This window comes from Ursus arctos, unplaced genomic scaffold (genome assembly GCF_023065955.2).
Source record: "Ursus arctos isolate Adak ecotype North America unplaced genomic scaffold, UrsArc2.0 scaffold_1, whole genome shotgun sequence".
Lineage (NCBI taxonomy): Eukaryota > Metazoa > Chordata > Mammalia > Carnivora > Ursidae > Ursus > Ursus arctos.
This window is the reverse complement of record NW_026622763.1, coordinates 16543892-16562005: the sequence shown is the minus strand read 5'-3', so window position 1 is coordinate 16562005 and position 18114 is coordinate 16543892. Positions and strand designations below refer to the sequence as shown.

The following is an 18114-nucleotide window of genomic DNA, read 5'->3' as shown; positions in this document are numbered from 1 at the left end:
AAGTTTGTGCAACCATCTCCACAGTCAACTTTAGAATATTTTCATCACCCCAAAAAGAACCTCACACACATTAACACCAAGCTCTCCATTCTCCCTGCCTACAGCCCTTGGGAGTTACTAATTTATTTTCTGTCTTTATGAATTTGCCTGTTGTGGTCATTTCATATAAGTGGAAATCTACATCTCTAAGTGATGGTTAGTTAGACTGGTGTACTAGCAAAGAGGTTGGGAAAACATTGCTGAGTTTTGAAAGAATAGTTACAGGGATGGGTGGAGAAATAAAAGGAGGCTCATGGATAAAGGAAAATGATCTGGGGGTGGGGAGAATTTACTGAATACTTAGTGCCATCTACTGTTGTCTTTTTTAATCCTCGTGACAGTCCTGAGAATTCAGTTTTACTCCTTATGAATTAGGAATAAAGCCTGTGATCATAGGATAGTTAGTCAATGGTGGAACAAACATTTCACTCATGACTTTTTGATTCTAAGGTTCATATTCTTTCTTCCCCACTAATGAAAAGGATTTAGATTTTGAATTTTAGACCTAAAAGGATTGGGAGAATGTCATTTCCGTTGACACAAAGGAGTCCAGTTTCTTCCACTCAACAGTTTTGTCAGTTTTTTTGGGTGTCACGTTGACTTTAATGTAGTGAGAAGAACACTGGAGGGCTTTGGGATTGCTTTTCAAAATTATTGCTAATTATCTTTATAGCCAATACTCCTTGTGAATTAGCCACTGCATTCTTGTTCTAAAAGTTCCTAATAATAGAAGTACAAAGAAAACTATAGCTAAGCTGAGACTTGAGATATTACAGAAGTTAAGTAGTGGGATTCATTTGTAGACCTCCATTTTCATTTAAAATTTGATATTTATACTTAATTTGTACTTTGTTTTTATGATACGGTAAGGGTGGAAGCTGGTCATTTTGAGGTAGAATTCTTTCAACTTTAAATTGGTGGTGGTTCATACCCAGAAAGTTTGGAAAATGGGTTGCACTAGATCATTAAAGTTCTTTCTATCCTAAAGTTTGAGGGTCTTATATTCATTTTGTTACATGGTTTAAGATTGTGGAAACATGGAAAGTTAAAATTCTAGTGCTGTTTCTCCCTTACATGGGCTGTGGGTTATTAACTGGATTTAGTGTGAAAACCTCAATACATGTTTGTTCTTTCCTGGAATGATTTTTTTTTTTTATTGTAGCTTTTTATTCTAGTTCATTTTGAACTGTTTTTTTTTTTTTTTATGATTTTTTCCCCCATTTAGTGGTTCATTATCAGTAACGTATTGGGATCTTCAGATAGCTTTTTGCTGTGAGATGTTTTTCAAAATAAAAAGAAATATGAACCATTGTATTAAGTAAAAGTACTCTTTGTCAGCTACATGCTTTTAATAAGTAAAATTTGAATTTGCAGAATTAAAAATAATACCCAACATAAGGAATGCTAATGTTTTAAACAAGCATAACTGGTTTTACTACTGGAAAAGATTCTTTCCTTAAATGAATTCTTTTCTTTTAGAAAAGTACAACAAATAATAGGACAGATACTCCTCTATTTATCAGAATTACGGCCTGCTAGCATTTTATCACATTTGTTTTATTTCTTTTTAAGAGTGAGAGTGTGTTACTGATAACTAACTGTTCCCATTCCCAAATCTACTTTCCCCTACCCCAGAGGCAGTGAGGACCATGATAAATCAATCATTTCTTACATAAAATTCATTTGTTTTTTGCCATTCATTACTCCCAGTGCAGGTCATTCCTCTTTTGTAACTTCATTACATTTCCATTACTATTCTTCTAGTCACCAAGTCTTTGATAACTTCGAAAGTGCTTTCTGAATTCTCTGCTCTGTTCCCTTCTCTAAGTCATTTCCAATTCCTTTCCCTCCTTGCTGGCCCATATCAGCATTGGAGATTTTTTTCATTGCTGTATAGTTCAGGGAAAGTTTTTGTAAAGTTAACTTGCTGCCTTGGGTCACAAAGGAAAATTTTGGTTTAGTTTTCCAAAATACTGTGTTGTGCTTATGCATTTCATAAACATTAGGTAGGATAGCTTCGCCTTTTTCATTTTATGGTCTTTTTTAAAAAACCATTTAGAAAATGACACTTTCTTTTTAAATACAGGAACGTATATAGAAATAAAGTGGATTTGTAATTTGACTGTCCAGATAACCCAGTGACATGTTTTAAATCAAAGTAATACATATGCAAGTTCATGCATGAATTATCTCTGGGATTTGTAAGTGATTTATTCTTGGGAGGGCAACTGGGTGGCTAGGGGTTATAGGCATTGTTGGGAAACTTAACATTAGTATTTTTTCAGTATTACTAAAATTTTAATGATGGGCAAATGTTATCAGTTCAAAAGTTCTTTTACTTAAAAAAGTAACGTATGTGTACGGTTAGATCATTTAAGACAGAATAGTGTAAATTTAGAAAACGTAATTCTCCCTTCTCTCCGTCCTGCTGTCTGAAGACAATCACAATTTACTGTTTCTTTTGTAGAGTTCCAAAAGAAAAAACGTATGCATATTCTAGCATTCTGTAATAGAACTGTTCTTGATGTGTAATTTTATTTCTACTCTGCATGTAAATGTAAATTTGTTTACAATTGACATCAAAAAGATACCACATGAAAGTATCTTTGAAATTTCAGGGTATTTACAAAATGTAATTTCCCTGTTTAGAATTGACATTAAAAAAGGACTAGGTTTGAAAATATTCTTAAGATAGTGCAAGGTAACAAGTGCGAGGTAACAAAGTGTACTTTAAGCAATAATAAAAGTACACACAGGTGAACACACATAAGTACGCACCATTTATTAAAGAATGGCAAGTTGGAAGGCATTAGGGCTCTACTAATTTTGCTTAAGAATCATACTGTGAAAATTGAATGTGTCCAAAAGGAATGATGAAAATGGATGATTTGAAAAGGGCCCCTCGAGGAAGTGAAGGATTAGGGTGAAATGAAACAAAAACAACAATGGAAAGAAGGATGAGCATTGTGTTGTGTAAGTGCTAGGATTTATGTGTTCTGTTCCTAACTATAATTATCAAGACTTTATAAGATTAATTCTATCTACTTTAGATATAACAGTGTGTTTCGCAGGGGGTTGAGGGTTATGAAAGTGAAGTGGGTATTTAGAGGAGTCTGGGAGGAAGTAGACATCAGACCATAGCATGTTGAGGAGTGGTCTTCAAATTAGTGAAATTAATTGAAATGTTCTAAAAAAGTGGGGGCTTGATTTTTCCAGTTAAACCAAGCTTGGATTCTTGGGCTAAGGCTCACTTAGTTATGGTGTATATATACCCTTTTTGCATATTGTTGTATTTCTTTTGTTAAGGATTTTTGCATCTGTATTCTTGATGGATATTGACCTGCCATTTTCTTTATTTGAAATAATCTTTCTGATTTTGGTATTAGAATTATGCTGTCCTCATGGAAGGCTTGAGATTTTTCTTCTGTTTTCTGAAAGAGCTTACTGTAAAATGATTGTTACTTCTTCCTTAAATGAGTGATAGAATTTACCAGTGAAACCTGCAGTTTGCTTTTTGGGAAGGTTACTGATAATTTCTTTAATAAGTTTGGGCTTATTCAGATAGATTTTTTGTTTCATCTTGTGTTGATTTTGGTAAATTGTATCTTTGAAGGAATTTGTCCATTACATCTTGAGTTCAATGTGATGGTATTGTTGTTATAATTTTTTTTTTATCATTTTCATGTCTATATGATCTGTAGTGTTAACCAGCTTTCCACTCCTTTTGTTGGCAATTTCCGTACTCTTTTTTTCTTGATCAGCCTATCTTTTTCATGGTACCATCTTTTTCTTGTTGATTTTCTCTATTTCTTTCTTATTAACCTGATTTCTGCCATCCTGTTTATTGTTTATTTCTATTTATTTTGGGTTTACTTTACTTTCCTTTTTTCTAACTTTTTCAGAAATCTATGTCACTGATTTTAGGCCTTTCAGTTTTTTCCAACATAAGCACTGAAAGTTGGAATTTCCCTTTTAAGCACTGTTTTAGCTGCATCCCACACACTTTGATGTTAAAACTTTTATTTTCACTGTTAATCAACTTGAAATAATTTCCCTTGCAACTTTTTCTTTGAGTCATGGATTATAGAGAAGTGTTTAATTTCCAAATGTTTGGGGGTTTATTTAGGTATCTTATTACTGTCGGTTTCTAACTTAATTCCTTTTTATTCAGAGAAATTGTATTTATGATTTTAATGTTTTACATTTATTGAGAATTGGTTTATGGCTTAGCAAAAGGTCTAGGTCAGAGATTGGCAGACTTCTCTGTAAAAGACCAAAATATTTTAGGCTTTGTGGGCCACATATGGTCTTTGTTTTAGGCTAACGGGCCAGGCATGGTCTCTGCTGCTGCTTTCCTCTCCTCTCTTTTCTCTTCCTTCTCCCAAAATGCAAAAAAAAAAAAAAAAAAAAAGAAAGAAAGAAAGAAGTAAAAACCATTTTAAAATCACTAGTGATACCAAAACAGAGCACAGGCAGAATTTTTTGGGGCCATAGTTTGCCCATTCATGGTCCAAATGAATGTACCATGTGTTACTTAGTAAGAATTCATATTCTGCATTTCTTGAGTATATTCTGTAAATATCAGTTAGATCAAAGTGGTTATTAATGTTGATCCTCTATGCTTTTACTGATTTTGGGTGTGTGTGTGTCTATCATTTTATCCATTAACCGAGAGATAGGTGGCAAAAATTCCTACTCTAAGAGTTGAATTACCTCAGCATTTAATTATGATACACTTGAAGTATGTTGAAACTTATGTTAATAGGCACATATACATTTAAGACTGTTATGTCTTGATGAATTTATCCTTTTATTGTTATAAAATTACTGTATCTCTAGTATTTACCCTTTTTCTTAAAGAGTAGTTTTATTTGATATCAATATAGCCACTCCAGGTATCTTAGGCTTGCTTTTTGCCTTCCATCCATCTTTTTTCATTCTCCATCTTTATATTTAACGTGCCTGTCATGCAGACAACGTATAGTTGGAGCTTGCTTTATTATTATTATTTTTAAATGTACTCTTTTAATTGGAGAGTTTTGTCTCTTTTAATGTAATAATGGATATGGTTGAACTTAGGTATACTGTTTATTTTAAAAAATTTGTTGTCCTTGTTTGTTGTTCTTTCCTCTTTCCTTCTTTTGTTTTTTTTTTTTTTTAAAGATTTTATTTATTTATTTGACAGAGATAGAGACAGCCAGCGAGAGAGGGAACACAAGCAGGGGGAGCGGGAGAGGAAGAAGCAGGCTCATAGCGGAGGAGCCTGATGTGGGGCTCGATCCAGTAACGCTGGGATCACGCCCTGAGCCGAAGGCAGGCGCTTAACCGCTGTGCCACCCAGGCGCCCCTCCTCTTTCCTTCTTTTGAATTATTTGAATATTTTTTGAAATTCCATTTTAATTTACCTTTGGCTTTTTAACTATACCTCTTGGCATTTTTTTAGTGATTAAATTAGGGGCTATAATATACATCTTTAAGAAAAGTTGCTACTTACTGTTTCGCTAGAGTTAATTTAAAACTTCATGCAAAGAGTAGAGACCTTGCATCTCAGGAAGTCTCTTAACTCCCCTGCCTGCTGCTTCCCGTGCCTGTGCTTCCCACTGTCCTTTTATGCTGTAGTTGTTACAGATATTACTTCTATGTACAGTATAACCCCACAAGATAATATGACTTTTGCTTTAGTTATAAGTATGTTCAAAAAACTGAGTGTAAAAAATAGTCTTTTACATTTACCTGTTTACTGTTTCTGATGTTCTTTATTAATGCCTCACTGTCCCACTGGTATCATTTTCCTTCAGCGTGAAGAACTTTCTTTAGTCCAGGTTTGATCAAAGGCAGTGTTTGTTTTATTTGAAAATGTCTTCATTTCATTTTCATTTTTGAAGGATATTTTGGTTCCTATAGATTTTTGGGTTGACTGTTTTCCTGCCGTCTTCAGACTTTAAAAATGTTATTCCACTGTCTTCTGGGCCTAATAGTTTCTCATAAGGTGGTAGTAATTTGATTTTTGTTTCCTGTTAATGGGCCTTTTTCCTCCAGCTGCTTTCAGTATTTTTTCTTTATCTTTGATTTTTAGTTTGACTATGATGTGCCTAAGTATGGTTTCTTTGTATTTATTCTGCTCTGGTTTTCTTGAGCCTTTTAGATCTATAAATTGCTGTCTTTCACTAAATTGGTGAAGTTTTCTGTCATTTATTCCTTCAAAAAGTGTTTTAACCTGTGTCTTCTCTGTCTGGGACTTCAGTATATCACCTTTTTCATATTGTCTCCCAAGTTTCTGAGGCTCTATTCTTTTTTCTTCATGTTTCTTCTTTTAATTTTTCCCCCCTCTCTTTTTCAGATTAGATAATTTCTGCTGATTTGCCTTCAGGTTCACTGAGTATTTCCTCTGTTATCTATGTTCTGTTGTTTAGCTCATCTGGTGATTTTTGTATATCTGGTATTGCATTGTTCAGTTCTAGAATTTCATTTGTTCTTTATGTAGTTTTAGAGTTTCTGGTGATGTTTACTATGTTACTGGTCATTACAAGTGCACTTTTCTTTATTTCATTATGATAGTTATAGCTTCTTTCCAGTCTTTATCTGGTAATTCCAACATTTGGGTCGTTTTGTCTTCTGTTGAATACTTTTCCTTGGAGAATGGGTTACATTTTTAAATTTTTCATGTGTGGAGTAATTTTGGTTTATATGAAGATACCACCCTTGTTTGTTTATTTTCTTATTGATGAACATATGTTTTGCTTACAGTTTTGGGACATTATGAATAATGCTGTTTTGAACAAATGTGTACATGTCTTTATGTAGACATATGTTTTTATTTTGGGGGGGTATGTACTAGAAGTAGAATTGGTGGGTTATATGGTAAGTGAATGAATGTTTAGGTGTTTTCCAAAATAACTGTATCATTTTTGCATTCCAACTTTGAATGTATTAACGTTACCTCAGTGTACTTTTAATCTGCATTTTTTTTAACCCTAAGGAGTTGAGCCCCTTTTCATTTATAGCCATTTCTATTTCTTTTTCTTTAAATGGCTACTGTCTTTTGCCTTTCCTCTATCCTTTCTTTCCTCCTTTCCTTTTCATTTCCCCCTCTCCCTTTTCTGGGTATCCTATACATATTAAGGAGATTAATTTTTTGTTTTTGAGTACAGTTTTTCTCTGTTGGTCATTTTTCTTCTGGCTACTTTTGGTATGTTTTGTGAAGAAGTTTTTAATTTTTACATAGTTGAAATACCAATCTTTTTTAGTGTCTGGATTTTGAATTATAGTTGGAAAGCGTCTTCTACTCCAGGGTTATAAAGAAATTATCCTGTATTTTAAAACTTACGGTTTAATTTTTCTTTCCTTTTAATCTTTGATCCATTTAGACTTATATTACTTCAGCATGTATGGTATGGTATGTACCCAATTTAATTTTTTTCCAGATAGCTACAAAGTTTAGGTTTTTTTTGAAATTGTGGTAAAATATACACAACATCAGAACATTGTTAAGTGTACAGTTTAGCGACACTGAGTATATTCAGTTGTGCAACTATCACCTCCATGGTAAGAACTTTTTCGTCTTCTCAGACTGGAACCTCCAAACTGACTGGTATGTTCTACTTTCTGTCTATAAATTTGACACTCTAGGTACCTCATGTAAGTGGAATCATACAATATTTGACTTTTTGTGATTGGCTTATTTCACTTAGCATGATGTTCTCAGGGTTCATCCATATTGTAGCATGTGTCAGGATTTCCTTCCTTTTTAAGGCTAATATTCTACTGTTTGTATTTACCACAGTTTATCCTTTCACCTGACAGTGGACACTTAAGTTGCTTCCACCATTTGGCTTATATGCATAATATTGCTGTGAACATTGGTCTTCAAGCCCCTGCTTTTTCTTTTGGGTATATACCCAGAAATGGCATTGCTGGATCCTATGGTAATTCTGTGAAGAACTGTCCTTTTGTTTTCCACAGCAGCTGTACCATCTACCTTACTACCAGGAATGTGCAAGGGTTCCAGTGTTTCCACAGTCTCACCAACATTTGTTCTTTTCCTCATTTCTTTTCTTTTCCTCTGTTCTTTTCTTTTCCCCTCCCTCCCTTCCTTTCTGTAATAGCCAATCTAATGGGTATGAACTGGCATTTAATTTGGTTTTGATTTACATTTCCTTAGTTATTAATGATGTTGTGCATCTTTTCATGTGTGTATTGGCTTTTTGTATATCTCTTTTTTGGAGAAATATCTATTCAAGTGCTTTGCTTATTTTTTAATTGTATTGTTTGTTTATTTTGTGGTTGAGTTGTAGGAGTACTTATATATTCTGGATATTAACTCTTTATCAGATAAAGATCTTCCTCCACTTAACAATGAGTTCACATCTGGAGAAACCCATTGTAAGTTGGAAATATCCTACGTCGAGAATGTATTTAATACATCTAACGTAGCAAACATCATAGCTTAGCCTAGCCTACTTTAAATATGCTCAAAAACTTACATTAGTCTACATTTGGACAAAATCATCTAATAGAAAGTCTATTTTATAATAAGGTAATATGTAATTTATTGACTACTGTACTGCAAGTAAAAAACAGAATGTTGTATTGGTCCAGAGTGATTATAAGTTTATTGGTTGTTTATTATGATCACATGGCTGACTGCGAGCTGAGGCTTACCACTGTTGCCCAGCATCACCAGATGAATCATACTGCATATTGCTAGCCCAGGAAAAGATCAACATTAAAAATTCAAAGTACAGTTTCTCCTGAGTGCGTATCACTTTTGCACCGTTGTAATACAGTCAAAAAATTTTGAGGTGGATCATTCTAAGTTGGAAACTGTGTGTGTATATGATTTGCAGGTGTTTTCTTACATTGTGTGAGTGCCTTTGCACTCTGTTGATGGTGTCCTGGGGTGCAGAAAAGTTACAAATTTTGATGATGTCTAATTTATTTTTTTGTTGTTATTGCCTGTGCTTTTAGCATCACATTCAAGAAATCATTGCTAAGTCCAATGTCAAGTTATTTGGCTATGGTGTTTTAAATGTAGTAGAAATGATTAAATGTTGTGGTATATCCATATAGTTGATACGCTATAGGTAGCTATTTTTGTCTTTTGGGGAAGAGCACATTTATTTTGATTATGTATTGACTGTTCTGTGTTATGTTCATTGATTCTTCTTGTGTTTGTTCTGAAAGTAATTTATTGCTAAATATGCTCAGCCTAGGGAATTTGATTTTGACCATGGATGAAATATTGAATAATCTGGTGAACTTGATAAATGGAGATTTCCTTAAGGGAATTTGTACTGTAATATGGTTTCTACTTCAAATATCTTACTGCCATATTTGGGAGATGGTATTTATGCATATGAAAATAACAATATAGGCTTTGTATAGTGAGTGGTTATTGAAATAGAGTTTATTGAATAATGATAGTTAAAATGATCAGGAAGGACTTCATGAAGGCGTCCTAGGTTGTGGTGGGAGCATTTTGAGAGGGTGCAAAGTAAGCCCAGATAACACGTGATGGGGAAATTGCAAGTCATGTAGGGGAAAATAGTAACAAGTACAGTGTATTTTGAGCTGAGTTCACGGAAGCAAATGATGGGAGACACGTAAAAAGTTTAATTGTGGCTTATTGTGAAGTACTGTAATACTCAGCTGAAGGAATCAGAATCATGTAATTTTTTTTTTTAATCTGAAAGGGACTTTAGGAATTACAGTGAATCATTTTATAGAAGTGAGAACAAGTTTGTACCTAATTTTGTAGACAGTAGAGCTTCATTTGAAGATTTTTTGAGTTAGGCAGTGATTTTTAAGGAGATTATTCTATTTGTAGGGTTCATAGAATTGGAATTAAGGTATTCTGTTCTGCTACGGTATTGTGTATAATGACTTGAACTGCTGTGGTGATCAATGGCAAAAAAAAAAGTGGAGGGATTAGATAAAGGAATAATTAGGTATTAATCCTTTCACTAAGTGTTAAGAGAGTAGTGTTAGGGTGTTGTGGCTCAGACAGTTTTAGACTGTCTTATTTTGTAAGTATTGTGATAAGACATAAATAAGTCCGTTCCATTTGTCTACTGTAGGGGCAAAGTATACTGTTGGAGTTTAGAAAAGTTTTCATATAGAGGCAGTGATACTTAAGTTTTATAGGATGGATAAGAGTTTAGCAGCTGCATTCAGTGTTGAAAGGGGAGCATCTTCTGTAGTTGGAACAGTATTAACAGTGGCTCGGTGGCATGAAATGAGTTGGTCTGTCCAGAAACTGTTAGCAATTTTATGGCTTGGGAGACTGGTGTAGTGTGTCAGGGCTGCTGGGAAAGGTGGTCAAGAGCCAGATGTTAAAGGAGCTTTTTTGTATGCCTTGCAAAGAAGTTTTATTGTTGATTTTTTAAATGTGGACAGTGGAGAATCTTGGAAGAGGTTTAGTCAGAGCATATCCCATTTGGATCAGTTTATGTTTTCTACTTATTTTTAGTGATTTAGCATATTTGGCACTCTTAGTTCTTGAACTTAGTTTTGGGACTAAAATATCCCTCAAAGAGAGCTTTTTTCCCTCCTTCTTATATTAGAAAAAAAAAATTCTGCAGATATTCTTAGAATCCAAGAATTTCACAGCAATTTACCTCCCTGCTCTTTAGCAGTGAGTTTGAATATGGAATAATATAAAATGTTGTTACTTTCTCTTTAAAGCCTGCTCATAGTTAATAGGTTTTAATGCATAGCCACAGAAAAAAATCCAGCTATCTCCTGTGTAGCTCACAGCATGCAGCTTATCAAAGCTCAGCTTTTATAGTTCCTAATCATGATCGTCATTATTTTTCTATTGTAAGATTATAGGCTGAATCCACTGTGGCAAAACATTTAAAAATTACAGTTATTTTGAATAATAATGCATTCAAATGGTATGAAAAATATGCAATAAAAATTCTCTTTGTCACTCCTGCCTGTCACCTACCCAGTTCCTTCCCTGGAGACCAGCAAAATTAGTGACTGCTTTATATTCTTCAAGAGATATTCTATTCCTGTACAGTCAGATGTATTTTATATGTTCTTACCACTCTCCCTTACTTTTGTACAAATACAGTATACTTAAAACATTGTTCTGTCCATTGCTTTGTTCAGTTAACAATACATTTTGGAGATTGTTCCATATTAGTCCATAAAAAGATTCTTCAATCTTTTTTAGTAGCTGCATAACCTAAGAGTATACATTTAGCATATTTAACTAGTTTCTAATTTCATGTTTAAGTTATTTTCAGTCTCTTGCTGTTATAAGCAAGATTATAGCTAATGGTCTTGTTATATGTTATTTCACGTATGTATGAATATCCCTGTAGGATCAGTTTGTAGAAGTAGAATTTCTTGTTAAAAGCTGTGGGTATAATTTTGGTATAGCTTTGGAAAGTAGGGATGTTTAAATGCATTGAAGCTGTAGAATTTTGTATATTTACCCATAGTGGAATCTCACTTCATAACAAATGGAAATCTGAGAAATAAATTATAATCACTAAGATATTAGTGAAATCCTTATAATTTTCCTTTTTGTTTTGCAGGTATACAAAACTAGGATATGCTGGAAACACAGAACCACAGTTTATCATCCCTTCCTGTAAGTATTCTTTTAAGTCACAAATAAGCTGATTTAAAGATCTTTTTTGTAATAGTTAAAGTAAAAGATAATTGTTTCTGACACTAAGATTTAGTCCTTTAGAAACATGGTTTGCTCTGTGTGACCTCATTTCCATGCCTCTCACCATTCATTTTAGCTGTTTAGTTCTTCGTTTACCAAATCTACCAAATGTCTCTTTTTAAAAATTTAAAAATAAATGAGCTGATAATTAAACAATTTTTTGCTTTGAAGTTATTGCTGTTGATAGCACGTGGATGTAAATATTAAGTAGTGCATCCTCCATCACATACATATAGAGACTATTCTTTGGTGTGTGATGAACATGATTACCATTTGCCAGGCCTGGGCTTATTGACATCCCTGATGAGAGACCACATTTCAAAATAAGGATGGCATCTCATTTTTAGAGATATTGACTTCAGCTGTTTTTTAATGTCTTATAACCATAATTACATTGTTTTGTTTTGTCCAGCCTGGCCATCAGTTTTCAGTAGTGTTTGTCTCTTAGCAGTTTTTAAAAAATACTCTCACACTTGGTTTGTTAGCGTTCTCATTTGTTAGTATGAATTATGTATCTGGTTCTTGATGGACATACTTTTGTACTTTTGACTTTCCAACAGTTTACCTTTTGTATATTGTATAGTTATACCTCTGATGTACTTGTCCTGCTGCAATATGAAGACTTGAATGTATCAGATGAAAAAACCTTTGGAGCCATTGCTTGGTGATATTGACTCCTAGAGTGTCACCAGTTTTACACAGGAGTTTATGTGACTGAATGTTTTCATGTATTGTATTCTTCTTAATTTATGAAAATAAGGAAATGGAAAAGTAAACATGTAGGATAGTGAAAAAAGCTTAGGTTTCAAATCAATGAAGTTGAGAACAAGGTAGAAATTATTGGGCTTGTCAGAAACTGCAAATGTTTAGTTTCACATGGGCACTCATTGGATGTGAATAGGTCAGTGGTTTTGTAATTAATGTAGCAAGGACAAAATTAAACGTGAAATATGGGAAATGAGTTGTCAAAATTGTATTTAAAAGGGGAGCTTATATATACACATACATACATATATATATATACATATGTATATGTATTTTATTTTTTTAATTTTAATTCTCCAGTAACCTGTTTGAACTTTGTACTTGTGATATACTTTTGGATACTTAACTACGAATTGATTGTGTAAGAACTTAGGCTACTACCAAGGGGTACAAACTTCCAGTTATAAAATAAGTAAGTCATGGAGATGAAAAGTACAGCATAGGGAATATAGTCAATAATACTGTAGTAGTGTTGTATGGTGACAGATGGTGACTATACTTAACCATGGTGAGTGTTGAGTAATGAATAGAATTGTTCAATGAGTATGTTACATACCTGAAACTAATATGACATTTTATGTTGATTATACTTCAATTTAAAAAAAGCAAAAAAAAATTAGGCTGCTACCTAAACCTAATTCTTTAATACATAATATGGATTTTAGGTGACATTGATGAAATAGCTCATTCACGTGACTATAGTGGTCTTAGTTTGGTGGTACTATTGTCTTTTCCTTATGTTTTATTTATGCATGTTTGTTATCTACTCGGAAGGACAGGTTTTTTTTTTTTTAAACTTTTCCCCCACATTTATATATCAATATATTGATTGTTGTTTATTTTAAGAATTTGATGACAAATAGTAGCTTTTTTCCTGACTAATATGGAAGTACTTTTGTGGATCTGTACTTGACTTTGGTTATGTTTGAGTTTAGTGTTAGAGGCTTGTGTATGTTTATATTAGTTTCCTAAGGCCACCATAACAAAGACCAAAAACTGGGTGGCTTAAAACATTAGAAACTTACAGTTCTGGAGGCTAGAAGTCCAAAATCGGGGTGTCAGTAGGGCCATAATCTTGCTGACAGCTCCAGGGGAGAAACCCTCCTTGCCTCTTCTAGCTTCCCGCGTTTGCTGACAGTGCTTGGTGTTACCTTGCTTGTGTATGCATCACTCCAGTCACACGGCTGTCTTCTCCCTGTCTTCACATTGTATTCTGTGTGTGGCTGAGTCCAAATTTCTTTTTTTTTAAAGGACAGCAGTCATAATGGATTAGGGCCCACCCTAATAATCTCATTTTAACTCAGAAGACCCTTTTTCCACATAAGGTCACATTCTGAGGTACTGGCAGTTTGGACTGCAGCATACCTTTTGGGAAGACAGTTCAACCCATAAAATACCAATTTTGTTATTTCATAATGTATAATTTTTTATCAGGTGTTATGCTGTGATTAAACATTTTTTTCATGAGATTACTGATGTTTTATGTTCTTAAGTGGCTGTGTTGTCTTTGTTGGAGACCTATATAATCTTGATCTTTTGAACCTTAGGATTTTATCACCATTGTATCTAGTCTGTCTCTATTTTCATCTCTTTGCCAAACTATGCACTTTTAGTTTTCATTGTCTTTCTTATGAGACGTTGCAGCTTGTTAAAAACCCATCTTCCTGTTGAAAGGAGGTTTTTGATTTTGGAGTTTTTTTCACCCAATTTTAATGCTGCAAGTCCAGTGTTTATAATCAGCAGATATGGTTAATTGCCACTGATGAGCATGGGTATTAATCTGGAAAGCCTGTTTATATGGTTCATGGTTATTTGCAGACATCTTTGTTTTTCAGGAAACTTATAGTGAGCCATCTGGATGTCTGTGTACATTATAAATAAATTACTAGAGAAGCTTTCTAACATTTTGAAGGAGTAGACTGGATTTAGAATGTCATTCCTTCAGTATTTTCTACCCGTCTTATTAAGGATATAATTGATTATAAATGCAAGTGTAACATTTAAGTGCATGCAGATAATTATTTTGAATGACTGCTTAACTTGACAGATTCAGAAATGTATAACATACTTAAAAAATATATAACAAGTTTTAAGTCAAGTACTGTGTGCTGGATTTCTGAAATTATTTGAGGGGATTATTGTGAGTTTTACCTAAATGATTTGAAATTTCCCTTTGTATGTGTGACTAAAATTTAACAGAACCCTATGCCAATGTTATTTTTAAATTGCCAGTCTATAATAGTCCAAGTAGGAAGAAAGGTTTTTTTTAAAAAAACTCCCCTGGCAATTTTCCTATTTTCATTTGTTAGCATTTTTCAGTTTTTTCTTTCTGATTGTCCATCAAGCATATATTGACTTTGGTGGGATTATAATTTTACTCAAATTGAAATAGATCTTACATAGTTTAAAAAAATACAACTGAAACATTCCCACAGCAGTGCTTTTTTTGGCTTTTTACACTTGAGGCCTTGTCTCTAAATGGAAGTTGAGGTTTCATTGTGTTAAATGAATTTTGTCATCAATTTCTTAAATGACCTCTGTGCTTTAACAGTTTAATTGTGTTAGATCATATTTTGTATAATAATACTTTATAATGGAAGAAATATAAGTTAAAATTCTGTCTCACTTGAAAAAAGCAAACTTTGACATGTATAAATAACTTTTATTTTTAAGGTATTGCTATTAAGGAGTCCGCAAAAGTGGGTGATCAAGCTCAAAGGAGGGTGATGAAAGGTGTTGATGACCTAGACTTCTTTATTGGTGATGAAGCAATAGAAAAACCTACGTATGCAACAAAGGTACATTTTTATGATTTGTAAAAATAATATTTTCTTTTAAAAATTAGTTTGTTCAGGATGCCTGGGCGGCTCAGTTGGTTAAGCATCTGCCTTCGGCTCAGGTCATGAGCCCAGGGTCCTGGGATTGAGTCCTGCATCGGGCTCCTTGCTCCGTGGGAGCCTGCTTCTCCCTCTGCCTGTTTCTCCCCCTGCTTGTGCACGCTCTCGCTCTCTCTCTTTCTCTTACAAATGAATAAATAAAATCTTTAAAAAAAAAATTAGTCCAGTGATTGTGCCATCTGGAATTTTACTCAGTTATAGGCCTAATATCCTCAACCTCTTCACCATAGAAATTTCTTTTTTCCCTATGGCTTTTCCCAATATCGCTTTAACTCTTTTTTTTTTTTTTTTTTAAATCCTGAGAGGAAAATTTTCACCCAAATGAGCAGTATTTTTTCCATACCAGTAGATCTCAGAGCCGTCAATGTGAGTGGCTTTCTTTTACCTCCACATTGTCACATCTAGAGACATGTTTAGTTTTGAATATTGTGTTTGAGGTACCTGAGAGACATCTTATACATTGTTAGGCAGTGAAATAATGTGGCTCTTGGAACTCCTAAACAAGACAGCTGGAGACAAATATTTGGAAGGTAGCAATTAACCTCTAGAAATTCTAGGATGAAATTATTTAGGGGAGTGTACTTGGGAAGAGGCCCAAGATGGAGCCTGTTCAATCTACCATTTAGATTTGGATAGAAGAGGAAAAGCCTACAAAGGAGACTGAGAATCCGTGGTTAGAGAGACAGGGCTAGACAGGAAGGAATGTAAACAGTGTGGAATGCTGCTAATCTATCAAGTAAGTTAGAGCCCATATATTATTTACTGTCTTTAGCTATAAGGATGTCATTTGTAACCTTAATAAGAATAGTTTTAGAAGAGTGACAGCCCAGTGAGGCTGGGTTCAAGTAGGTTGGATTATGAATGTTAGGCCAGGAAAAAATGACAGTAATATTCAATGAGGTTCGGCTGTGATTGGGAGGCAGAGATAGTTAAGTAGACATGAATAGACAAGTTGTGAGGTTAAGATGGAAGAGATGTTTAAATGCTAATGTGAAGGAGCCATTAGATTTAAGTAACAGGAAAGATGGAGTCCAGTCGAGGTCTCTGAGAAAGGTAGAGGAATGGGATCCAGAGCACAGATGATCTAACTGATATGTGTGTGTGGGGTCTCTTACATTACAAAAAGGTGAAATGGGTAAGTATGGAATCAGTTTTATAGATTTGGTGAAGGGAGATTGGATTCCTGACTGTTGGCCTCTGCTTTCTCTGTGAAATACATAATGACATCATCTCTGCTGCCCAAGGGGTCGGGGGAGAAGGTGAAATATGAGTGATAGGGAGAACATTTAAAATTATCATCATGAAGAGTGAAGATGAGCAGAGTAGGGAAACGAAGACTTGCCATGCAAAGTTAGGTTCACTTGAGAACAGCAATTATGAGTTCTTAGTTTTATCCTCCTAGTTATGTATGTGTCTTCAGTATAATCAGCATTCTGGGTATAGACAAGTTTAGTGAAGGGTCATGCTAGGTTGGGTTTTTATAGTCAAAGTGATGGAGCATAAAATCTAAACTTCGTGTTTGTGTTTGTGTGTGTTTGGGCAGGTTTGATGGTTAGGGAATAATTACAAGAGCCAGTGGACTGCAAGTCTAATTGTGATCAGGAGTATAGTGGGCTGCTAGAGTGTGGTAGGAGGAGAAGAGGTTGTGATCAGAGAGGGATGTATTTGGATTTCAGGAATTTAGAGAGAAGATAGTGATACTAAGACCAAACTGCAGCCAAAATGGAAAAGAAATCCTTGAAGGTGGTGAAGTCAGTGAGCTAAGACGCCAGAGTTTTTCTGCACTGATTCTGTTCTCTTAAACACATTTTTAAGTCTTCCAAATGCTACAAACAAACCAAAACAATGAAACTTCTCTCAGTCTTTACTCCTATTCTTTTTCCTCAGCCTTTTAGCTGTTGTTTTCCTCTTTCTTTTAAAACCAAACTTCTTGGGGTGCCCAGGTGGCTCAGTCGGTTAAGCGTCCGTTCTTGATTTCTGCTTAGTTTATGATCTCAGGGTCCTGAGGTTGGGTTCAGTGGGGAGTCTGCTTGAAATTCTCTTCTCTCCCTCTCTCCCATTCCCCCTGCTCACTCTAGTGCTCTCTCCCTCTCTCTCAAATAAATAAAATCATAAAAAAAAACCCTCAAACTTCTTATTTAGTTTCAGATTCTTCGAGCGCAGATTATTATTAAGCTCTTTGTTAAATCCCATTGTATATATTAATCTTCATCCTTCTTGATTTGTCTGTGACAGGATTGCTCTGATGATTCTCTTCCTAATATTTACATTACGCATTTTAATTGAACCACCTGAAAATATGTTGTGGGAATAATTTCATTGATCTCTAAATAAAGTATGCATCTCCTAAGGATGATCCACAGTATCATTAAATCACACCTGAAAAATGGTGTCCTGATTTAATATTCTCCTTTTTTGGTAGTTTTATTTACTTTTGACATTAATAAGATTTCATTTGTGTTTTGTGTTTTGTTTTAATAGTGGCCAATTCGCCATGGTATAGTTGAAGATTGGGACTTGATGGAAAGGTTTATGGAACAAGTGATCTTTAAATATTTAAGGGCAGAACCAGAAGACCATTATTTTCTTTTGGTAAGTACAAATTATAGTTTCACCAAGGACATTTTTGAAGAAACTTAATGAGAACGTTTTCATCACATCTGTACTCACTAGGGCATACTTTATGGTTTATTAAATTGTCCTATGTCTAAAAGACTTTGTTACAATGCT

At 34.2% G+C, this 18114-nt stretch overlaps 1 protein-coding gene across 1 annotated transcript in view; it reads left to right on the top strand.

The window, feature by feature from the left end:
• The window catches only part of ACTR3 (actin related protein 3), a 62726-nt gene that overhangs the window by 13414 nt on the left and 31198 nt on the right, over window positions 1-18114 (top strand). The window contains exons 2-4 of the mRNA XM_026510114.4: window positions 11586-11641; window positions 15161-15285; window positions 17866-17976. Of these exons, the coding sequence (XP_026365899.1) occupies window positions 11586-11641; window positions 15161-15285; window positions 17866-17976 (292 nt within the window). The remainder of the gene's footprint in view (window positions 1-11585; window positions 11642-15160; window positions 15286-17865; window positions 17977-18114) is intronic.